The sequence below is a fragment of the Amphiura filiformis genome, chromosome 4 (assembly GCF_039555335.1).
Source record: "Amphiura filiformis chromosome 4, Afil_fr2py, whole genome shotgun sequence".
Lineage (NCBI taxonomy): Eukaryota > Metazoa > Echinodermata > Ophiuroidea > Amphilepidida > Amphiuridae > Amphiura > Amphiura filiformis.
This window is the reverse complement of record NC_092631.1, coordinates 76,138,771-76,165,444: the sequence shown is the minus strand read 5'-3', so window position 1 is coordinate 76,165,444 and position 26,674 is coordinate 76,138,771. Positions and strand designations below refer to the sequence as shown.

The 26,674-nt window shown below is 35.7% G+C and overlaps 1 protein-coding gene across 1 annotated transcript in view; it reads left to right on the top strand.

Annotated features, from left to right (window-relative positions):
• The window catches only part of LOC140151417 (uncharacterized), a 215,047-nt gene that overhangs the window by 120,535 nt on the left and 67,838 nt on the right, over nucleotides 1-26,674 (top strand). Inside the window, 12 exon segments of the mRNA XM_072173749.1 lie at nucleotides 58-188; nucleotides 3,661-3,771; nucleotides 4,194-4,226; nucleotides 5,617-5,841; nucleotides 6,530-6,760; nucleotides 10,793-10,882; nucleotides 11,592-11,669; nucleotides 12,005-12,172; nucleotides 19,330-19,434; nucleotides 24,903-24,995; nucleotides 25,466-25,546; nucleotides 26,373-26,499. Of these exon segments, the coding sequence (XP_072029850.1) occupies nucleotides 58-188; nucleotides 3,661-3,771; nucleotides 4,194-4,226; nucleotides 5,617-5,841; nucleotides 6,530-6,760; nucleotides 10,793-10,882; nucleotides 11,592-11,669; nucleotides 12,005-12,172; nucleotides 19,330-19,434; nucleotides 24,903-24,995; nucleotides 25,466-25,546; nucleotides 26,373-26,499 (1,473 nt within the window).

The window sequence follows — 26,674 nt, the reverse complement described above, 5'->3', positions numbered from 1 at the left end:
AACAGCACAATGCCATCTTTTTGCTTATCCGTTATCAATTGTTTCTCTCATTCATAGAAAACATGCTCCGAGGCAGCATGGATGATGATGAAGATGAAGATATGCAGCCGTGGCTAGACAGACCCAGGGACAAGTCTATCAAATTTGCTAACGAGGGCGACGAAGACGAAGAGGACGATGAGAAAACAGTATGCATAACTGCACCTGTGCACATGCTTTTATTCTTCATAGTCTCTTTTGTAGAATGCAAATATATTGTGGTTTTAGTATATTATTTTGATATATGGCAGACCTTGTCCTTTAGTGTCTTCATGAGAAACATATGTTTGTCTCACCACCTGTGTGTTACAGATTTTCACCAGTTTCAATCTGTGGCCCTAGCAGAATTGCACAAGCATGATACAAGCCTCAAAAGGGCTGGACCAAGTTCTGCCTGGTTAGTATGCTACTAGGCTATACTGCCTGGGTAGTATACTTGAGCGACAGAGCTTGAAAATAGTGCTATATTTTCATCTGAGAGATTAATTTGACGTTGATGAGTATGCTACTAGCACTGTTGTTACCTACCTGCCTGCCTTTCACTCTCCATTACTCACCTCCAGTCTTGTGAGCATTGGTTGATTTATTTAAAGCTCAACTTTGATTCGTTTAAGAATTAGACCTTTGAAGAAAATAAGCTAGTCCCTGAAGTATGTGTAGGAAAATTATGAATCATCTGCTCACGAGTTAACTTGTCAAGATCAAGTGCAACCCCTATATTGTCTGTTGGGTTTGGTGAATAAGCTCCTAACTAAATGTCAATGTGTCCATGAATTGGTTTATTTCTTTGCTTTGAGATATTAAAATGCTGTTGTTGATACATACCCAAAAGATTAGACTTAGAGTCCAGACAGCAAATAGCCCAGTGTGTAACACTATGATTAATCCACCATCTTGATTTGTCATTCATGGAGACTGAAAAAGTGTACCTCAGCCATTTTCTGGTTCAGTCCTTGGCAAATTATCGATGTCCTTATTGGCCTTAGATTAATTCATCCTGTTTTGCTCAATCTTGTTATGGTAGTGGTGAAAGGCAGATGTACACCTATGTTTTGCAAAAAGAGACAAATTAGAGCACAAAAGGACAAATTAGAAGAAATGATTTATTTGATGCTGTGCATATGCAATATTTTCTGCATTAGTGATATCAGTTGGAGAGTTTGCTAGATTACATATGTGACACGATATGATCCAATCAGACCAGAGTCAGCAATAAAAAGTTTGTAACTTTGTAACCAAGTATGCCAAGAATTTATAGATTTCATCATCAGTAACCGTATTAGGTACCGAGCAAGTTAGTAATGGTAATAGCCAAATTAGAAAGATTTCTGACTTCAGTCTGAGTTGATCAGCTTGTGTCACAATGTTCTTTCTTCAGCATTCCCCTTTGCTTTCTTTACCTGTGTTTTTCTTTAGATTCCAAAATAACCACCTTTATTTGTGAATGGAGGTGTCAAATTGGGTAGATTTTCTGTCCCATCCATCACAAAACAAGAAATGCCAAGTTGAATTATATTGATGATTGGTAATGTTGACTGCAGGCAGGTGAATCATTCAGTGTAGTATATAGGTCATAAGTTGGCTTGTTTCCAATGCTTCAATACTAGAAATACGAGAAATAATAATACCAGGGTTACAAGTTGGTGAGACCAATATCAAGAACATCAAGGGTATCCTCTTTGAGACAAAATAAGTTAGACATCAAGGTGTCCCTGTTTTCTTAAGAGATAGGTTTACTCTGTGGGAAGTTAGAACGAATGCTGTTAAAAGTTTACACTGTTGAAAGGTGTTGGTGTAACCAAAAAGGCATTTCTATGTGCATTAGGTTACTTATGGCATGTTTGGTTGTTGGCGGTGCTGATGACAACAAACAGGAAACTGGAATCTTATTTTGAAGATTCTAGGGAATTAAATTCAATATATGTCTTGTGCTTTTTGATGATGGAAAAAGCTTTTCTTTACCATATCTCAAGAACACCAAAGTCATAAAGAACTGTGAGTTTGATATTTTAATTCCTTGACAGATTGCCTGTAAGATTTGCAGGGTTTTTGCTGGACCTCGAGGTCCAGTCTGCAAGAGTGTATGTGTCTTACCCACTCACTTTTGGTCTTGGAAGTTGTTGCAAGTGTAGCCTATATATTTCTCGTTCATTAATTGTTCAAGATTCTGTGAAGTGGCTGCGGTATTGTGTGCTCCGAGCGCATGCACAACATGACTGTGCATGACACATGGGAAATCCTGATTTTTGTTTTGTAAGGGCAGTCAGTCTAATATGATTGCATGTCACATGGTACACTACTCTGAATCATTACGAAAACTACTTAAAATTTGAAAATTACACTAAACAACAGTGAAACAATGAAAATATGTTCACAGAAACTACTCGTTTAAAAGGATCATCCCATATTAATTTCCATCAAGACGGATGTGGGAATTATTAAACGTGCATAAAACAGTGCCGTATCTGTTGCTTTGCAACTACTCTTTAGGTGTCACCCTTAGACCCTTTTCAAGTTATATGAAAGGGTATGAAGTTCCTGTCCTATATGAAAGGGTATGAAGTTCCTGTCCTATATGAAAGGGTATAAAGTTCCTGCTGTTTGATGTTCTTTATTGGTCTCAACTTGTCACGCCCTTGTAAGTAAATCATTACCTGTTTGGTACCATTTAATGCTGACTTTAAATCAAATGCCATATTTTCTTGTATCTATTATGTTTTTCTTCCTTTATTTTACATAGTTGATTGAACCATAGTAGATTTGATAAATATTTTCAAAAGCATGTTGATGTCCTGTTTGATTCCACCTACATTGTATGGTTATTTGAATCCATTTGTGCATTTTTTAGTCATACACATTTCAGATATTTCATGTTAGTGTTATTTTTTAATTATTATTTTTTGAAGTGGAAATTTGGGAAATGGATAAGGATAGGTGTTGGAAAAATAGCAATTCATTATCAAGATCCAAAACTTATCTCACACAAATTAATTGTAATGAGTTGCGGCATAAAAAAAATCATGAAAGAGAGAACATAAATATCAGAAGTGACGTGAAAATAGGCCAAATATTATCCAGTGTTTCATATTATTTTCAGTAGAAGGCAAGGAAGAGATGTATTTTGTGCAAAATTCAAACTGCTGAACCAAGTGGGTGTTCTATTACTTGAGCCATCTAGCTTTCAAATTTTATGAGTTGAGTTTAGGCTGGGCAAGATTTGGTTGTTCTAAAATCAGCATTTAAAATCTGTCTACAGGCAATGTAATCAAAACTCTATCTATACAATGTAGGTGAGATGAAGATGAACGTTATTTTGACTTACAGCTCGCTTAGCTCAACAGTGCAATGTTGTCACTTATGAATGATAATGCGCTCAATGCACACAAACCTGTACCCCTCACCCTTCTGCAAAAAAAAGTGCTCTTTACTCTGAGACTATAATGATGATTCCTACATCTCCAGAAAGTTCAATATTTTGTTCTTTTCCTAAGAATGTTCTTCCCTTCTTCAACTCCCTATCTTTACTCTTATCCTTTCCCTGCCAATTATTGTTTTCTGTTTTTCATTTATCTCCCGTTTGTTTCGTGCTGCAATTCTTACCGTACCCTATCCATTGTTTAGACGAATTTTAAGAGGCAAGATACGCCGCACCCTAAGGAGCTGAAACTACGTCACCCCAAGTATCAGAAGAAGGATGTTGAAAACGAGGCCCTGGTCACCTCCACGCATGATGTGAGTGCTAAGTTTAACCTGGTTTTATTTTCAGTTCCACACTTTTTTTTCTCACCAACGGTCACATTTCTTCCTTTCACATTTTCATAAATAAAGTTACTATAAAATATAATAATTTGTAAAAAAATCAATATAATTACAGACACTCAGATTCAATTTTTTTTGAGAAGTGTCTTTTTTCAAAATCTGGAGTCAGAATTATTGTTGATCTTTCGATTCTCATGCCAAATTCCAGTTTCAATTAATAGACAAACATTTAAATATTAATTGATACTTCTGTCACTATTCACCTGTGTTTTGTCCCACAGTTTTTAGTGTTTCAATGTGTCATACACAAACTTGATATTGAAGTGAAGCAAAAACATTTATTTTAGTACACCCACATATTAACACTTTAAATTTCTACTTTTTTCCCTTAATAGCGACAAATCTTTCTAGATTCTCCATATTTTATTGTAAGTTGTTTTTGTCTTTAAAAAACCCCACAAATTGGGTTTGGATTGTTATTCTTTACGAATGTTCATTCTTTTACTGGTTCGTCAAGTCCTTTTATTTTCCACTTTTATTCCAATTTTGTCCATTAACCCTCTTTTTTTTTTTGTATTGCAACATATTTTTGTCAGATACCTATTATAATCAGACAAGTATCATTTTAATGCTGAACTATAATCATACAAAACTAATTTTAATTTCTCTTGTTCTATAGCCATTTAATGATTGTTTAAGTTCTTTAATATCAAAACATTTTGTAAACATGTCATTAATTCATGTTCATCAATAACATCATCGTTTGGTATCAACCTTATCTCTCTTTTTGATTACTCTTGATTCATCATACATTTCCGTATCTTCTTATGTCCTTGTCCATGTAGAACCAAACAATTTGTACACCAGCGACACCTGTTAAAAAAGAGCGCCCTCTACTGTTCATTCACATCCCACATTATCAGTAATAAGTGTTTCTATTTTCCCTTCCTTTCGTCTCTTGTATTTCCCCTACCTAACAACACTCATCTGACACCTTCCAACTTTTATTTGATGTGTTGTTCATAATTTGCCCTTGAATTTGATTTGATTTGATTTTATCAGTCCCAGATTAATTGCCTACATTCGTTACATTGCATTTAATTTTTTTGTTTGATCTTCCATTTCGATGTCAACTTTCCAGTACTAATATTATATTAATTGAGTATTGATGTTATATGTATAATAGCATGTATTTCAGTGCATTATGATTGATGCAAGTTGTTGTGTGTTTACATATGTTATATATTGAATTGCTTTGTGCATTCATATCACACCCTTTGTCTCAAATTGCACTTATATTGTCGTTGATTGATATGCGCTTATTACAGCTACCTCCTCCCTATGTATGCTCTGGCAAATTTTTTTCGATAGAAATTTTTAGATAAGCATGTGTACTTAATATAGCTCTGTTTTCTTTTTATTTAAAAAAAAAGTGAAACTTGATTTTTTTGATTTGTTGAACTATTTAGAACTTTTAGAGAGTATTCGCTTTAACTCAAACAACAGTTTTCAGAGAAATTTATATCAATTTTCAGATGTAGAAAACAAAATTGACCTTGTCCTAAGAATCACTAAAAACACACTAACACACTAAATTATTCGAAAATTTGGCTTAGGAAGTCGATTGATAAAATCATTCCAATTATGTGATTTGACCTTAATATAGCACATGCTTTAATAAAACACTGGCACTTGTGGTTTCACCTATTATTATTAACACCACTCACTGACAGCACTAACACACACACTGTTCTCTAACACTGGAGAAGTCAAAACACAAACAAACAAACATACGCCCTGACCTTTGACCCCCAGCAGTCCCAGCAGCGTGATGATGCTGCTGCTGATAAGGAGGAGGAAGCTCTTACTAGAGACGACAACAAACCTGATGTTTGGCCTCCACAGGAGGACATTGAAATGGCTAAACCAGAGGAGGTTCACTTTGAGGAAGTTATACCAACTCATCAAGCAGTCGATCAAGAGATGGTGCAGTTTACCCATGAGCCTGGAGCACACAACAACCACAATGAAGATTATGAAGATGTAAGAAACAAAATTGATCTGAGCTTGAGAGGATGTATGTGTTGTGAGTGTGTACATTAGATGCCAAATAATGTGTGTATGGGTGTGGTGTATTTGTGTGTGTAATTATACATTTTCGCAATTGTTGCTTCTTTTAGAATATCGAGTAATAAAAAGTGTGATTTCATATGCTGGCCTTATGGTTGGAATTAAGACCAATGCTCTTTTCCAATGAGGATGAAAGAAGCATTCGATAACTGAATGCATAATGACCTGCCCCTTGTTTTCCCCAATCTCGGGCAGGAGATGCACAGTAGTGTAGAAGAATCAGCATATCTCATTGATTAGTATCAGACTACTTCCGTCAGTCATTAATTTACCCATTAAGTAGTAGGTTAATTGCTTTGGCAATTTTATAGATCAGGCATGTGTGAATCCTACCCCCTCCACCCTCACACCCCATCTTGGGCTCGACCCCAAGTCAAAATACAACCTCTGGAAAGAAAGTCAACTTTTTAAGCCCAAAATGTCAAATTTTAGGCATATCTTCAGATTTTTGCCTCCCCAGAAAGAAATTCTTGCCCCCTAACAAATTCCTGGATGATTGTCACTCCGACCTCATCTATATGGCAGAGGATTAAAAGTTAAAATACTTATTTGATTGATTATCAGGTCCATTAATTATCTGATCAAATCATTTTGATTTCAGGAGTCAGGAGAGAGGCACGCCGGTTTTGCTCCTGGTGTTGAAGATGAAAACGCTGAACACATTGAGAAAACTGATCTGAAACTTCAAAGAAGAGACACTCCCCACTACCTGAAAAATAAGCGTGTGAATCTGAACTCTGAACCTGACGAAGCAACCGCAGCCCTCCTGAGCCAGGTCTTGGCAAAGACAAAACAGGTGCAATCACCTAAGGATAACATCCGGATAGATAGGGTGAGGTCATGTCAAAGGTCATCACAAAATCTTAAGCAGTACTGTTCTGAAAAACACTACTTCACAACATGTTCATTTCATTTTTACATCAGTGGTTTTAATTTTTAACAAATATTTCATTTTGATTTTATCATTGGCTGGTTATGATTGATATTTTTCTTTTTGGTAATGAAGACACAATTTTGATTTCAGAAGTCGAGTGGTTGTTGTTTATACTCACTGATAATTTACGTATTTTCATTATTTATTTATTAATTTTGTATTTTGTAATTGGCAACCCAAAAAGCCCTTCACAAACACCACGCTTTAAATACACACTTTTTCTCTCACTCTTAATAAACACAAATCTTGTAGTTTAAACATGAAGTAAACTGTGCAAATATAGTTTCAGAAATAATGCTCATCAATATTTAATTGGTACAATATAAAATGTGAGCGTTGTCTCTTAACCAAAAAGGATGACAGTTTTAAATAATGTCAGCGCTTGCTAATGAAGCATATCGGTGAAGAGAGTAAATTATACATCTTTGAATCGAAGAATAATATTTTACAAATTTTAACTATTAATTATTATTTTTCTTTTTGGAATAAATTTCATTTTAATGGCTGGTTTATTGTTACCCTGACAATTAACTCTTTGTTGCTTACACATATTTATTTTTTTTATAATAGACTTTGGATTTTGAAACCTTGTTTTGAAAACTAATGCACATGCATGATTTAGTTGGATGCCTTTTTTAAATCAATCTCTGCAAATGACCTCATTCTCTACTGTTCAAGTAACTATTTATAGGGAAACGCACTTGCGGATCTAAATATGTAACAGTTCTTCAGGAAATTTCACATATACCATATATCTACATTGAACTACCCTCTCTGGGGTTGAGAATATGGTCATTTGTAGTATTCAAGTCATATAATGAACCATTTTAGAGCCGGATTACTGATTATGTCAAAAACGCAAAGTTTATTTTCTAGAACTAGATTCACCAAACAGTATGATTTCAAAATGAAGGTATGAGTAGGGCTATAAAATTCAAGTTGTGTTGTATTCTTGAGTTTTAACCTCATGATAACTACCTGCCGATTGGCCAAAAGAAGTTTTCATTATCAATTGGACCAATCAGCAACATTGTTAGAATAATTTCACCACGCAAAAAATTGGGGTGAATTATTTGCAAAGCTCCATTCTGATTGGTGATTAAAATGAAGATATCATGTAATTGACCAATCAGTGGCAATGTTAGATTGGCAGGTAGTGCTCAGGGGGTTAATAAGTGTCAAGTTAATCAGTTGTATGCAGGACCTATACATAGAGAGAACTCACCATTGCTGGGCATAACAAGTGGCTAACTTAACACATACAAACTCTAGAAGAATACTCAACTCGGTTAGTATTGAAGTGTATTTAAAACATTGATTTCTACATAACTAGGCAAAACAAACAATGCTGGTTCATTTTATGAGCAATATCTAATAATTTGCATGTTTTTCTTCACAATTTTTATGCAAGAAGACTAGTTGAAGATTTTTTTCCGTTATTTTTTTTTTTTGCATTTTGTTTTCCTGCTTGGCAGTCTAATAGGCCTCTCGTAAAATTAAAGCGCCTCGCCTTAAGTATGGTGAAACTTTTGAAGAGGAGGTATCGTGTGAACAAACTTTGATGTTCTGTTATGTGCACGACTGTGTTCTCCATATGGGCAAGCAATTGCAGTTTGGATTAGAAATAGCTACTTCTTTGTAATCAAAATTTATTGCATGTTTACCCAAAAATATTCATCCTTTTCCAAATTTTACCAAAGTGTTCCTTTACTGTATTTCAGATTTTGATCTCTCTGTTTAGATTTTTTTAATAGAACAAAATGTTGCTCTAAAATTGATTTCAATCTCTAATAGTGTATATTTGTCCATTACAAACCCCAACTTCAATTCCTAGCCCTAAGCTGTAGGCTGTCCATGATCTGTGCGTGTGATAAGTTTGTCATTGTTTTATTTGCAAAACATAATGGGTGCACTGTATTGATATTTCAATGTATGGCAGAACAAAATGAAAACGGGACAAAAAGCTAACCCTAAAACTTATTTCCTATGATTAGATCCGAAGTTACCATGGAAACAAGCAATGTAGCTTTATTCCTGAATGGATTTGTTTTATATTAATGAGGCCATTTCATTTCATTGCATACCCTTCCCTTCACTTGCTATTTTGTTTTACCCTGCTCAATTTGAGTAATCGTCCTCTCACCAAAAAAATGCAAGCATGTGTATATTTATGTGCTGTAAAATTGGTAGAACCGTCATCAATGATTTGTACAGTTTTGAGTGTCAATGCTAAGAATATAATGCCATAAGTATCGTTTTTAAGGCAAAGTATCCAAATTAAAAGACTGTCGCTGAAGGGTATAAGAACTTGAATCTAAATGTTGTCTTAAAGATAGTTGATGCATAAAATGAATGTAGATTATGGCCAACTGTTTGGAATATTAAATAACACCTTTTGTTGAAAACTGAATTTGTAAAATGTAGATGAAAGTATGGCAGGCCACAATGGACATAATTACTGGAAACTGAATTTAAGTCTAAGCATAACTAATTAACAAATTGAATACCAAATAGAAGATAGTATAGATACTATTTAAATCAACATAAGAACATTGATGAAAATTTTTTTTGTATGTGTAAGTCAATTGTTGCCAATTTTAGTTTGAATGTAAAATAAAAATAGATGACCCTTATGTGAATAACTTTGGATAATCTGCCTTCTCCATTTCCATAATACATTTCACCAGCAGTAAAGTAACCCCCTCAAGTTATAGTGGTACATCCTCATCTACATTACATCATCTTCCCAATTTATCCAAAATGTCCTTAGGACCCTCAGATGAATACACACATATTTCAAACAAGTTGTTTGATGTACGACCTTGTTCTCTGCTTGCTTTCATTGGGCTATTACATTTGAAATCCAAGTATCCCCTATGGAAGACATGACCTTAATTTCAAATGGGGTTACCTGAATGGGAGGTTAAGGTCATGCTTTCCATAGGGGGTACATGGATTTCAACTGGAATAGCCTATTATATCCTTCATGTCATGATTTCATATCCTTGTCATTAGAGATTGTTGTTTTTCCTTGATTTCTTTCGCTTTCATCCAGTTCCAAAAAAACTTTTTTTTTTCAAACAAATGGCATGAGTTACGATCATTTTGATTACAAATTCTTTCCTACTTGAAATCAAGCTTATAAACCGGAGTCATGTAAGTTGCAGACTATTGCTTGATTTATCCATTATTAGTACTGATGGTCAGATTATTCTGTGAGGTTTGTCTTTTTGTTTGTATGTCTGTCCACCCTCACAATGTTAGCAAATCAGTTCAGGCCATACCATTTCTTTTTTCTATTGAAATAGTTTAAATTTGTCCTTCACTACGGTTAAGTTAAGAATGTATGGATCATGTGGGATTATGGATAGGCATAGCAGGGCAAAGATCAGTTTGAAGTTCTAAAAGTTATGTGCTTGCTTCCAATTCATTGTGTGATGTTTCCACAACTGTTTGTATTATTACCATACCAACCAATACCCTATGTGTCACACTGGTGCAGTCTAAACATGTCACAGTATTGTTATACCACATTGACATTGTTCCCAATGAAAGGAAGAGAAATAGTAATACAGGCTGTCAATAGTCAATTTCTGGATTAGATAATTGGATGGGTGAATAGTAATCAAGCAAACATCAATTACTAAGCAGGGATTTGAAACATGAAGTTAACTCATTTTGTCTATATGATTAATAGGTATTACTGAAAAAAACCATTTGTTTAATCAAAAGAAAACATTCAAAATTGTTATAAAACTGGAAATACAAATATCTTGTTTGTTGTTGAACATGAAGAACAGGAAATAATCACTGACATAAATCAAATACAATAAATCATACAGTTGAATATTTATAATGTGGAAATATAATAGCATGTTATTAATATGTTATATAGTGTGGTATTATTATTTTGACCTGGTTATTTTTCAGGTTGAAATCATCTTCACAAGAGATGGTGGAGGGCTTGGAATAAGCATAGCTGGGGGAAAGGGTTCAACACCGTATAAGGGCAATGATGAGGTAAGTTGAATGAGGTTATTGTAGGCAGTGGGGACTCCAAATATCCATACTCGTATGTAACACTACACTAGTTTCCCAGAGAGCATCCTGTTAATGAGTGATATATGCGAGGCTTTGTTCTCCCTTCATGAGTGCAGCTCTATGCCAAGCGCTTCTTTGACGTTAGATTGGCCAATTAGATTATCCGTTTGTTGTTATCATTGAATCGGGTAATCAAAACCCCACTTTGGTGTTTACAGTTAGTACGCTCAACACAAGCAAGATAGGGCCATTATTCTCTGGAAGCATGTGTAAATCTGCCATATTGGAGTGTTACATTGGTGACCAAAAGAGTGTACCTCAGGTATTTATGAGCAAAAGTTTGGAAATTGAATGATAATTGGTTACAAAGGTTTGCATGTTTGACTGTTATAATGGTTTGCACATATAGCATTAGGGGGCGTGCTATCGCTACAGTGCACTAAATACAGGAGACAAACAAGCACACGCTTTAAACTGAATTTTGCATACGTGATATACACTATTTTGCTTTCCTGAGCAACATGCAACCATGGTCGATCGAGTTCGGACTCCCTTTTATAACCCCTTTGGGTAGGTTGACACAGTGAAACTTTCGTATTAATAAATAATTGCCAAACATATGAAATCTATGAACAATTTTGTGAGGAATGTTGTAATTACAGAATGATGTCTTGTTTTTCTTTCTCAGGGTATTTTTATATCTCGAGTTGTAGACAATGCCCAAGCTGCAAAGAATGGTCTTCAGGTTGGAGATAAAATACTGTCAGTAAGTATATGCAAGTCGGCAAGTATGTAAACAAGAATCTTTGCTTTACAAAATAGTTAAGGTGTTGTGATTAAATAGTGTATAACCAAGCTCATCCACACATACACAGCGGTAAAAGACTGATATATCATATATTCAAACAATTGGGAAGATATTTACACATTTTATTTACTGCTCAGTTTGTCTGCTTTCATACATTTGGGGTATAAGAATAATAATATTGAAACTATAATCTAGTCAACTGGACTTACTATTTTTTTGGGGTATAAGATTGAATTAATACTAAATAGTCAAACCATGGCTACCAACTAGATGGCTATTCTTTCTTCCCGCAGGTAAATGGTGTAAATTTAGAGGATGCTGACCATCTTGAAGCAGTGGAGGCACTTAGAAATACAGGCAATGAAATCAACATTGTGGTGTTGAGAGAAGTTTTCATTGCACCAGAAAACACTCCCATCCCACCACCTTCAGAACCAGAAGAACCTGTGTTTGATGGTCCGGTAAGAGAATAAGTATTTAGATACCAACTTGCATTTATTTGCTCAGATACTCTTTTTTGCATGAGCATATCATTGGGTTTTTTTTTGTAGGTAATAGTTGTTACAGAGGTTTAGCTTTCATAGGCAAGTATTTGCGGTGTCATGGATTAGAAAACCTTTAGGAGCTGTGACATTGATGCTCTGCTGTTTGAGATGCACAAGACACTAGATGGGTTTAAGCATAAGAAGCTGAAGCTCTTTACAACTAAGAAACTTTTTTTCTGATGCAAATATTGTGACAGTAAAGCAAGTAAGTTATTCTTGCTATCTGCTATCCTTGCCAAATTTATTGAATGGTTACTTTTCTCATATCAGCAAAGCAACATATCCCAAGAAGCTAGATCATTTTTTTTTTTGTTTTAACTCCCAACTTGTACAGTTGAATAGCTCTAAATTGAACCTGAACTGAACCATAACTTTTTCTTTTGGATTGTTTACCATGTAAAGCTTAAACATCTTTTCTACTTCTAAACCTTTTATGTGATCATGCTGCCAACTTATATAATCTCAATTTCCTACCAATGTTTTCCTTAATTTTTTTTATATTGAACCCCCTTGAAAGACTTTTGTTGACCCCAGCAGTATAGCTACACATCCTGAGCTAAAATATATGACTACTGAATGTACATCCACTTGTGTAGAAATTCAAACTTGATTTATACAAGATTAAGTGAGCAAAGGAGTAGGGTGATCTTGAGATGAGTAGAATAAATTAAATCTAGACGACCAGACATAACCTGTTTGACAAGTCTTCAGCAGGATAGGGATGATATCGACCTTGACTCTTGTCACTAGTGCAGATTTGATTAATTCTACTACTTTCAATGCTCCCAGATGAATGAGAGTTGAGTTCATTATCTGTTATCCAAAGTCTGTTACAACATCCTTTACATATGAGCATGATTGATGACATCTAGAGTACATGTAGTAAAAATATTTGCTGTGTGTGTGATTATAAATAATCTTAACTTGCGTAGGGCTGTCATCGACAAGGCCTTTGTCGACAATGTTGTTGACAAGGCACATTTTCCCGACAGTCGACAATACTAGTCAAATTGTCGACAAGCAAGAAAGAACAAAAATGTTTACCAGGCATGTAGCAGTATGCTCGAGCATGGCAGCATCACAATGATTGCGATGGCTAGGCTGCAAAAGTTTAATAAGAGAACAAAAATGGAATACTGCACAGTCTCTCCGACCATCTTTTCCAAACTGCCCTTATTCGAGAGCGCATTTTATGTTAATGAGCAAGCATAGCACATATTCAATGGTAATCCCGATTTTCTTCAAAGTTTTTTTCATACTTTGTTTTTACTTTTGTGACGATCACAGTGTTTTGGCAGTCGGGACCATTGGTCAATTTGGTTGATCTGATTTGTTGTCTTTGTCGACAACGTGTCGACGTCGGGATTGACTTTTTCCCGACATGTCGCCAAGCCAAAAGCTTGTAGACGACAGCCCTAAACTTGCGTCACTTTTTAGAAACAAATTACATATACATACATGGGTAAGGGGCAGTATATAGTTATAAATTTTGTATTTTGCCGTTGTTGAGTATAAAAAGCATCTACACTGCTATACACCTCGAGATTGGTAGTGAGGTCAAATTGTGTCTCTGTATGTCAGAGAGTGTTCCGATTGTTTCGTCTTTACACGCAAACGTATTATGATGCGATTCCAAAAATTGCGCAACATAAAACACAGTAACGTCGCTTCTGATCTCGAGGTGACAAGCAGTATACATTCTTCATTCTACACTGTTCAATCCAGTAGAATCTAGGATGCATTTTTATTAGCAAAAACAGCAAAATGCATGCAAAATAAATTTCTGGCCTGAAGAGATTCTTGAAAGGCATGTTATTGTGATAATTCAATATATGCTGAGCTGGTTACTTACCAAATCTGAGAAGGTTTGCAGAACTTGTACAATTGATTATGATATTAACCAGATTAAGAGAGAATTGAACCAGATTTAAAGATGTAGATCCAAGCCTGATAATTGAAGCAATCATTCAATATGAGCCAACAACACCAAGTGTAAATTGTACTTAATTCATACAATAGATGTGATGATATCTGCAGCATACTATTAATCATTTCATTATATACAATAAAAGCTTGTCTAAATATTGACTCTCAATTAAGGCATTAAACACTGAATTTTATCAGATCATGTTTACCTTCTGATTAATCACTAAATGTTATTTAACATTTAAAGACTTTTGAAGAGTGTTAGAAATTTTCCATTAGGGAAATTGGTGCTAATATACTAATGAATGAATAGGTCCGCTGCAAGAAGCGTCAAATTCACAAACCTTCAATACAGGTTGGCACTTCCAATAGGCAAACAATATTCTAATAATAATGTCTATGCGTTTATGAGAAAGATGTCAACACTGCGCTTTGAAAAATATGCTATAACAGGTGCAGAGTGGGTGTAGCATTGTTGTGTGCACACTTTATGGAACGATTCGCCCTCATTAACAGATGATGCAACAATTTTGCCACTTGGTATATCTGTAATTTATTGTAGTTTTCCTATAAGAAATCTTGGGAATTATGGATTATTTTTCATTGCTGTCAATCTAGATAGAACTTTCTGCTCAAAAGGTCTTATTGTTGTTGTCACTTAAACAATCAATTAGGGTAATAAATTAAGTATTCATATGTTTAATGCTTGTAAAAAAGTTTGCTAAGGGAAACCGATGTGATGGTTTGTTTTTATGTGTGTGCATTAATCATGTGTGACACATTTTCATTTATCCCAAAAGCATGTTACTTTCAGTAAGTTTTTTAACATTTAAGAATCCGAAGTTGATTTAAGGGCGTACTACACCCATATATTGGTTTGATTGGTCTAAAAAAATATTTTATCATTTCAAGCTAGGCGATATATGCACTGATCATGTGAAATTAAAAAAATATGAAAAAACATCGTGAAAGTGTCCTTTTCACCTATTTGTCTTAAAGTTGACTGGTTGTTAAGGACGCTACCACGTAGTCTCCGTCACAACCGGTTTCATCTGCCGTTGCTAACATTCAGCGATATTCACATACAGTATTAGACTTGCTACCAGTCCAAAATACGACCTGCCTATGTATGTTTAGGGCTGACACGTCACAATTTGTATTTCCAATAGGAAATACACAGGTCAGACATTTGAGAATAATTCTTTAAGATTTGGTAAAAAAAATTGTAGCCGCCTCATTAATATGCTACCTAATCAAAAATTTTGTTGAAATAAAATTAAGGATCGAATGCGTTTTAGTGTCAAAAAAGGCAAAATTACCGTCAAACTTTCGCTGAATTCTGCACCTTGCGAAGCCCTCCAAGTGGTGCACAGTTAAATCGGAATAAAAATATCCGACCTTTGCGATCAAAAACAACAAATTACAACATTGGACCATGTTTGGACATACTATAGGCAAAAAAAACACTATTGCCAAATAATATAGAATAGAACATTTGACATCAACTTGACAAACTAATGAAGAAAATGTGCTCCATAAACATTAGGTAAGTCGCAAAACAATTCCTATTCAAATGCGTATAAAACTGAACAGGGCGACGGCTACAAGACTATCAAGATAAGTTCAAAGTTGCCAGATTCAAACATGAGCATGTATGCCTAGCACCTTCTCTTGGTAAAATCCCTGATAAAATCAAGATTGTGACCGTCGTGTTATTAAAATTGAATTTTAAGCGTTGGAACTTAACACAAAAGACCATACGGGTATGCTCTCCCGGAAAGACCCCCCTCCATTTTTTGGATTCCGCAGCTCCAAAAGACCCGTGACCAAAATAGAGCTATAGGCGCAGGCATACGTAAACACGGAAACTTGACAATTTCAGCTCTAAGACCTACATCGCTCGATCATTCTTCACATGTCTGGTTTTTTCAGGCGTTATTCACCCAGAAAGCCAAGAAAGACCCAATTTTGACTATTCGCAGCTCCAAAAGACCACCTTTTATATTTATTGGCAGCTCCAAAAATGATCCCTTTCCGCATGTAGGCCTACCCCTGCACGCCAGTCAGCACCCCGGGAGCTCAGTCCCGGACCCTACTAAATTCTGGGGAGCATACCCCAGGAGCATACCCACCAGAAATGTATGTTGTGCCCCCCCCCCCTCCCGTGAAGTGGCCTGATGGGGGGATCATGGGCGTAGCTAGGACTTTTAAGGGGGGGCAAAGGAGTGAAAGGGGAAACCCTCATTCAAGGGGAAATCTTTAACGAAACAAAATAGGCTCAAAAGTACAAAAAGACCCTAGTAAAATTCTTCAGGGCGACCCAGCATCCAAAGGGGGGAACTTCCCACAGGGGTTGGGGTAGCTTATATGTACGGCACTGGACGTATGAGAAATTTGCTCATTTCCGCAAATTAAGACATTTTAACAATTCCGCAATTTTAGACATTTTAAATGGTAGGCCCTAATAAAGTGAGTAGAAAAAGTGAATAATAAATAATAGTAGACCTATTACACCCCATAGATATTGGCCAATGTCAATGCACATGTGCACGTGGCATCACTCTGCTACCGTAAAATGGGGTAACTTTGGGCACTTTTCAGAGTTTTTAAACCACTGCTTCCAAACAAAACCAATTGTATTTCTAATTAACTCTTTTTTGTGACATTAGGGTTCCCTTCTACACTTTGAAGTTGAAAAAGATTTTTAAATAATTTCGTAAGGGTGCCCTAGGGGTTAAAAATTACATGACCAAAGTTACCCCGCCTTTGGGGCAACTTTGATTTGTTGGCATGGGGAAAGAAATTCACCACCCCAGATGGAGAGTTGCGATAATATAAACTTAATCAGCGGTGAAAAGCACGAGTATAGGCCTACAATTCCGCAAAATAATAGGCGTGAGCCTACATTTTAAAGGTAACACGGAAAAATGAAAGTTAAAGGTTATAGCCCGGGGCAGTCATATAGCCTAATTAAAATATTAGATGATGAAATAAGCATGATAAGGGGCTCACTGGGGGATTTCCAAATGGTGTAGGCCTACCAACTGAATTTCTTACCCCTTCCCCGGCCTTCATAATCGCCTTGTTGTCCCTGTTTGTTGTTATAGTAGGCCTATTAGTGGTTTAGCCAAAAAATCTCAACCCGGGAAAAAATCATCAGACATTTTACACGAATCTGATTACTAGCCGGGATAAGCCTATGATAGGCCACCTACATTATATCGGGCTTCAACTTTGTCAATTGGCCTACTGCTGTTAGGATCCTATGCCAAATACATTTCAAAAATATTAAATGACAATTTAAATGACTTATCCTTCACTTTTAGACATTATAAACAATTTTAATTTTTCACACTTTGCTGGGATCACTGGATAGGCCTTTAAAATTGTATAGATGGGAATGTCTAAATTGAGCGTAGGGCCTACGTTATAGGCCTGAGCGTGCGGATATAAACGCAGCAGGAATTTTTTTCATGATTTTGACTGCGTTTCTCTTCTGTAGGCATACCCGTGACGTGATTCCAAAGCCTTGTGCATGTTATTTAAAAATCAGTCGTGTCCCATTTAATGTGCGCCAAAAATTCCCCCCTTCGATCTGCCAAATTTTCCCAAATTCCTGTGCCGCCCGGCCCGTCTTGGCTTGTCTAAAATTTGTTTTTTCCTTCTCCATGGCTCCGTGATTGGGATTGCCCCATACGCGAATTTGATCTTAAAAATACCTAAATATATACCAAAACTCGCAACTCATATAACGCAATGGATTGTGGGTGAACACTTGTCAAAATTGTCGTGTGTCAAAATTGCTACCGTGATATCGTGCAGAACTCTATGGAAATATACACAATATTTGATTTTTTTGCCTTGGATAGCGACAATCATAGGTAAGTTACAAATGATATGACTCCGCTTAAAATATGCTATCACTGTATCAATTTTGGAGTTCCTAGTTGAAATGGGTTAGAAAACAAAAGGTAAAATAGTTACCAAAATCGCAAATTTAAGCTTAACGCACTTACGAAATATGGTGGGTATAGGTGACGAGAAATGCAATTTTTTCAACATTGCTGTAGTATGGTTGTGGTAACCTGTTACCTATGGCTTAATTAAGTTTCAGTGAAATAATGTCGCTAGTTAAAAATACAAAATATAGCTCAACATTGAAAATAGAAGCATTTTAACCAGTTCGTTTTTGATAGATGTGGAGCACTGAAAATCACCAAGTTCATGAAGCCATCAGGAACCACTTATTCCCATTTTACATATCAACATTATTTCTCTAATGCGTTAGCAACACATATCCAAAATTTTAACGAAATCCGTTGATAGCAAGCTTTCCAAAATGAAGTGAATTTAAAACATCAGTGATGTACCACCTTTTGGCTTCTACCTTCAAAAGCTTGTAAGCTACATTGATACCGATGCCACCAATAGAACGAGAAGATTTGCCCCTTCATTTTGCATACCACTATGTCCAATTTTTTTTTCTCATTTCTTCACAAAATGCAAAAAACCCGTAAAAAAATGCGATGGGTGTAGTACCCCCTTAATAAATTAATAATTATTGTATTGTAGAAGTTGTTTAAGTGCTAAGTCTAAGCTCATAAATAATGATGACTGTTTGCAAAACCATTTTTGATTTTTAGTGTGTATATATTATTTAGTTTGATTTGCGCATTAACACATTTTGCATGATAAAACAATATAACCATTTCTTTCTACAGTTGTATATAAGACATTTTTCCAACACATATATAGCCATGTATATTATATATTAACCACATACACTTTGCTTGATTAATAACAGCTTTAACCTGGTTTCTGGTGGTTAAATGGGGTTAAGCAAATCTATTATATTTATGAGAGTTGCAAAGCTGGTGCACAAAGCAAAACAGAAAACATTGCTGTTAAAAAAAAAGTATGGGATAATCTGTGTATCTCCATGATCTCACTAAACCAGTTTAAATGTTGTTCATGTGTTGTTGTGATCACACTTAACCAGATAAAATACCATTTTAACCTGGTTTGCATCACATCACTGGTTTAAAGTGTCATTTGGATCCATTACACAATCTGGTTGAATTGATTTAACTTTTGAATTAACCAACTTTACCACCACGCTTTCCACTTCCCCCTTCCTTCCGTCGCAGCCGATACCTGTACAAAAACCACCAGAGAGGGCGCCGCCACCTGTTGTGCCAGAGCGGCTCGGGGTTAAATTTGCTCCAGAGCCCAAACTGCAACTCATTCAGGAGGTCAGTCTATTAATTTGTACTAAAGCTGTGCCCTTTTTCTGTTGTGCTTTCCTCCTTTTCATTGTTCATACCTATTTCCCAAGTGAACATGTCCATGTTTTTGTGTAGTTCATCTGATATTTGCCATTGGTTGAGGTTGTTCTATTGTGTCATATGGGGGTAATCTTTTCATTAACTCATTATTTTTTGTGCATATTGCTGTGAAATAGTGCATTATTTTTACAGAAATTGCTTGATTGTAAAGCTCCGGTTTAAAAGCATCAACATCATACATAGTCCAAAACAGAATTTGCACCTGACATCACTGTCAATCAGACTCACAACCGCCTTTGGTTAGTAGCATATAAAAGGAAGCTTGATTCATCCGGTGCCTTTATTGGAAAAAGGGGTCGCAGAAATGTCGACAAATTTGTCAAGATCACATGACAATCGTAAACAAACCGTTTCTGAGTTTACTCGACAAGTGACGTCAAATGCAAACTAGTATTTTTATCTCTTGCTCCAATTATAGCACTAAGTGCAGTATGGCTCAAACAAGCAATGCCCACATATCAAGCTATTTGCAAGCGATTATGAGAATAGGCTTTCATGACGATATTTACGAAACACACCTATCATGCACGACCATCAAAACATCCAATCATTCCATGTCACACACTCATCCAAAGTGATATCGCCAGCATGTGATTGGTTGTGGTGTTTTTGTTTACCACACATGCCATCTTTCTGAACTTATTTCCAAAGATTTACGATCAGCAGCTGAAACGGATTATTACCAAAATTTGTATGTTGGGACTATATGTCCATATTAACACACTCACTTCCCTTCCTAGGCTAAACACTGATAGCTAATGTGTGACATTTGTCATGTTTAAGCCATATTTGCCAGACATGATAGTAGCACTAGTGAGTAACCCTTCTTTTGTTTTGGACTAAAGTGATGTCTTATGTCAAGCTGGTTTCCCGCAACTTTTGTCTCTCACCAATTTCCACTGACCAAAGATGCAAAGGCAATTTGAAGAATGCATTGTGTGCTTTTGGAGTTTGCCATGTTTACGATGCCCTGATAGCTACCACAGTGTGCCATCATAGCACATGTATAGATGATTGTACTGCAGTACAACAGTGCCCTTGTTGACAACCTGCAGCAGTGATATATATATATATAAAAACCAGAAATTCTTATCAATAAGAACAGTGATGAAAAAGCTCATGATGTAAATTACCAGTCAAAATTGTACTTTTGTGTGATAAGCATATAATGCACATATCCTTGGTCAGTGTGGATTCTGGATGAAGATGCTGGGAACCAGTATATTGGTAATTCCATGTGCTATTGTACTATTTAGTAAGTTATTAGAACTTAAAGTCAAATATATTTTCCATAGTAGTATACTCTTTGCATATCTGGAGTTGCACCACTCAAACATCCAGGAAATAAGCAACAAAAAAAGAAGTATATCTAGTCAGTCTTTAAGAGGAAACTTGTCATGGTCCAGGCCGATGTTAGAGAACATTGTGATATGTAAGGACAAGTTCACCTGCCCAATTCCTAGTATAAACATTTAGTAATTACTGGTAATAGATACTGCACAGAAACAGATATCAGCCACCTTCCTGCTGGCAACGATGTTTCCTCTTGAATACTGAAATCAATATAAATTACATTTTAGATCCAAGCCCATATTTTGTGAAAATGATTGTAATAAAAAATGTCAATTTTAAGTGCCAAACATTGCTATCATAGCTATAAGACTGAAGTGTTGAGATAAGTGCCCTGCTTTCCCACTCCTTTCCTGTCATTTGACGAAACTGGGCTGTTTCAACATAGAGGAAACATTTAATGTTTGTCATGGAAGAGGTGCCAGACAGACTAAGATATAATCCAAGAATGTAAGTTTTGTAGGATGCACGGGAACTGAACAATTTTGATAAATTGTTTTTTGATTGTTAATTAAGATAATAATGATGTTGTGGTTATCACCCTTCTTGTAGTGAGATTTCATAATCAATACAGGGTAGATGACAGAAAGCAACATTCAAAATGAAATATTGCCAGTAAACTAAACCATTACTTCACAACTAAATGAAAGAACATAAGAGAGGAAGAAGTAATGCGACATGGCAGCTTATTGTGTCTACTACCGAACCAAAAAGCCTTGCTACATTTTTTAGTGTTTATTGTTGCTGCTCACATCTGCTAAGCTAAAGGAAGTGACAGTCTATGGCACTAAAAAGGTCCATAACCTTTTAAAAGGTCAACAGACTTACACAGTTCTTTTCTAGCAAAATAAAATGCATTTTGAAGAAAAAACAAGAGATATCCTTTTTCAATAAAAATATGTAAATCTGAAACTTTAGTAATTCTTTTAAAAAGTTTTCAACTGTCTTACATTTAAACTAAAACTACACCAACTTAACATTAAAACAGATATGTGACAATGTTATCAGAAACATTGAAAACTCTTTAGCCAACATGGCACATGTACTGTGTATATGAAAGTGGGGTTCTGATTGGCTGATTGAACCACGTCATTAAATATCAGCATGCCACATAACCCTGGTGTGACTCGGTTCTCAATACATGATAAACTGGGCGTGAGTGTCAGCCAGTGCCAAATTTGCCTGCTAGAAACGAATGTGACGTACATGTAGTATGACTTAGATAATCAACCTGCATCAAGGTGTATAGTCCATATCTAATTGATTAATCTAAGGTAGGTCATAAGGAAGGGAAGTTATTAATGTCATCATAATTAATGAGGCTACATTAATTGAAGTAGGCCAATAATTGTTCTATGGAAAGGTGACTGCACTCACATTTAAGATGTCAACTATAGGTGAATAGACCCTTCATCATCTAAGATTATAATGAAAAGAGATTATGTGCGATAGGTAGGTTGCTTAAATGAATATTAACATTTTTGCAGGAACATAACTCTTGCATGCTAAACTGTATAAAAATATATAAAAATAAATGGCCCTATAAGGCCTAAACTATTAAAAAACTATATTGAACCAAAATCTATAGTGATAGTACTTATGTTAAAATATGTGAGTTAAAATATCATTATGAATTTGTTATATGTTTGTAACTTGCATGTGCCAGTGTATAATACATACTAATGCTATTTTAAATGTTGTTGGTCAGGTAGATACTTTTGACCAAGGGACCATGTCAGTGTGTGGTTCAATGTATTCACAAACTTGCAAGGACATAACTGTCATTTTTTCCCTCATAGTGACAAATATCAGATTATATAAACTGACCCGATATAACCTGAGAAGTGCCATATGCATGGCACAGTTTATAGCAATCTGGGATTTGCCACTGAGATAAATGTGTTTTAGATGGCAGTGTAGCATAGTTTTTTAATCTAGCAAAGCAATCTAGCATCACATTAACACAATAACATTACTGTAAATATTTGCCTAATGGGCCCCTTTGCCTTGGGGTAAATTTCATGTGCAAATAGAGCGCTCCCTCCTCCGAAATCCCAACAAGAATTATTAGCTGATGGGAAATTTACAGGAGGGCAGTTTTAGGTTGTGCCTAAAATTCCACTTATGTCAAGGGAGCCCATAGCATCATCAGGCGAACCTTTACGGTATGTCTGTTTGTCATTATAGATCAATTCTGCACATACTTAATTGCTGTGCATGGCTTTGTTACTAAACACATATTAGAGCAATGTACATGAGTGAAGATAAGCATTAAGGTGTACTTGGCAGTAGTTCTGTGGCTTGTATTGCGCTAAAACTAGCGTTCGGTGGTAGTGCACTATGCAGTGAGTGCCTACAAGCAACGCTCTTCCATTGTGACTCTTATTGCGTCTTGTAATTTGCCGTCATAGTGAATACATCATACCTTAGTTCACGCTTAGGTTTACACCACTGTTAGCAACACATTGACATTGTGTTGTTATCATTTTGATCATTGTTCCGAACACAGATAGCATGAACCAGTTGACCTGGTAGTGATCGATTTTTGATGTCGCACTATGATGGCGAATACAATGCTGCAAAGCATAAGACAAGCTTCTGTTACATGGTGCATAAAATGTTGTCGCAACATGCACTATTAGTGTAAAATTTGTCAACATTGGTCTGGTGGGTTTCAGATACCACATTGATGTGTGTCTAGTATAGTTTCCCATGTCTAATTGAACACTCTGATTATATTCTGTTGATCAGAGCCATGTGCATGCATCCTATTGTGAGGAAACCTGTTACTGGTGTGTTTGTGGTCCGCCGGGGTGTGCTCATGCGTGGTTAACAGTATATAAGCACAAAGTTTAATAATTTGTATGTATATTGGGCTTTTCCAGTTGAAATCTATACAACCCCTATGGAAGACATTACCTTCATCACCCACTTAGGGGGTGTAGATTTCAAATGGAGTCACCCATTCAGGTAACCCCATTTGAGATTCACACTCCCTATGTTGAAGATGAAGGTCATGTCTTCCATAGGGAGTGTCTGGATTTCAACTGGCATAGCCCATTATGATGGTATTCAATTTTGTTTTGTTTTTTCTTTGTATGTATCACTAAGCAAGTTGTACAGTAGAAAATTATGAAATTTACCATAGTGGAAAATAATGATGTTTACTAACACTTTTTTTTATTTGATAAAAATGTGAAATATGCTGCTAGTTTCCAGTTTGGAAAAGTGATATTCAAATATTCCTTGTGATATTTTTCCAATTAGATTTGCTTCCTGCTACCATAGAAATATTCTTTCCTAGTGTTGTTATGTGAATACTGCCCACTGTAGTGCCATTAGGGAAGTTCTTTACAATGTGTCTTTCCTATATCCATCTCTGGTGGGGTTTTTTGCATAGAATAAGATATATTTTTTCTCTACTAAAATTCCAACTACTAAATATTCATGCCCCAGAATATTAGAATTGTACTGCTAAATAATCATTTCCCAGTTGACCCAGTATCAGCTGGAAGTGGCTGTTTGCAGATCTTTATCTTATAATAAGTAATGTATTATTTTGTTGAAATTATTTTTATAAACCATTAGAAATATTGCTTCCATGAATTCTGCCCTGCTAAGTAAAGTGTGGTGTCTACATTTTAACAAAATAGTAATTTCTGTTTAAGTCCTCATACAGAGAAATGCAAAAAAAAAACATTTTTTAAGAAGATATGAAATCCAAATTGGGACTTCAATTATTAAGCATTATTTTCTTTTTAAATGACATGGATATGTGAACCACACTGCAACTGATGCTACTAGCATTGGTAATTTTTTCAACTGGCTGAACTTTGATGTTTTGGCAGATAATACATTTTTACTTCATTTTTTCTACAAAGTCTGTTTTGCTCATTGTAAAATCAAAAATCTCAACATTAGTAGATACTGCATCTTTACTTGAGGGTAACATTATGTTACAGGTGCTTAGAAAATGTTCATTTATTAATGTTACTAATTTTTCTGAATGGTTTTCATTATTACAGAAAATTACATTGAAATTAACAAAAGATTCTAATGGCTTGGGGTTTAGCATAGCAGGCGGTAAAGGCTCAACACCGTACAAAGGAGCAGATGATGTAAGTAGTATTGAGCTACTCAAAAAACCGGCTACTTGCCTAAAATTGGGCTACTTTTGCAAGTGTTAGGCAGCGGCAGTAATTTGATATATTGTCCTACAATCTACATGTATAAAGGTCTTTGAAGCTCTAAATTGTAACAACATATTGATCAGTCAGTAACTTCCCATTAAGTACTGGAAGTCAAGTGCTTTACTGCTCTCAGTTGGGTGATTTACGTTCTTAATTTGCGTAAAAGAGCCCAAATATTCAGTATTGGTGCCGTTTTTGGAACCCTAAAAATTTTTGCTATTGCGATTTGGTCACTGTGACCTGATAAGCCATTTTGCCATGCTTTGGCACTGACAAATTTTGGCAATATACTGACAGATATTGTGGTGTGTGAATATGCTTTTAGACTGTTATTGCAAACTATCCAAATCAGTTCTCTTATGTAGGCCTAACTGATGGTTTTGCTTCTGTTTTTCCAGGCAATCTTTATTTCAAGAATATCAGAAGGTGGAGCAGCCGACAGGACGGGGGTTTTACAAGTAGGAGATAAAGTTCTAGAAGTAAGTTTTTTCATGTATTTTAAAAAAGTACAGTTAAAAATTAAGTTGTAGGGTTGCTCAACTATGTTTGCAGATGACTAGAATCCTACTTCATTACCAGAAAACTATTGAGAATAATACTGCCGCAACCTCAATGTCTTGATCATAATTCTTACATTGGCCCTAAATTCATGCAACCTTAGAGGAAAGGGTATTCCAAAAGTATGCAGAAAACGGGGAAAAATCATAGCATTAGAGTAGGAAACACAGAAAATGCAAAATGCAAAGACCCAAACCACCCCCATCTTTTACTGATATTTTCTTCAATTCCTTGCTTTTAGGGCCAATTAGTGGTCATAATTTGCCTTTTTCCCTGATCAGTACCATGATCTCCCGATAGTAATGACAGTCACCATATTGAATGTTTACATAGTGCTGGTTTAAAGATCCAATAGTCTGCGTTTCCAATCCAGGCTGAGTACACATGTTGTTTTTTCCTCAATATTTGAGTATGCCAGCCACTCTTGGGAAAGATAAAAAGATATATGTGGCATGATCTGATCCATGGGGGCCAAAGGCGGCAAATTTGAAACTGAGATAAAGATGAATATATGGAGTAAAAAACAATAAAATACATAAGAAAACAGACATCAAAAAACTTCGTAACTTTAGAACCAAGCATGCTAGACCTTTGGTGTTTTCAGTAAACGATAGCCTATTGTATGTATAATGTAATAAGTACAGTAACTCAATTTTCAAAAATGCCTCCTTTGGCCCCCATGGACCAGATCGTGTCACATATAAGATATATAAGACTAACTATTTTTGTGTTTGTTCTTGTTTTCAGATTAATAGTGTTGACCTGAGCCGTGCAAGTCATGATCAAGCTGTAGCATTACTTACAAGTAGCCGAGATATTCATTTGGTTGTATTCAGGGAATCAATGGAAGTAGAGCATCATGAACCTATTGTCAGTAAGTTGTCTCCCTTAGGCCAGCGGACTTCACACTTCTAAAAGTTTTAGTTGTGACAGTCTTGTGCTATCAAACCTGCTTTGTAGCAAACAAATTGTATACTGGTTTGTATTTCATGTTAGGTTGTGAATTGTGTATCAAATGTTTGTGTATCTACATCTCATCAAAGGACTGT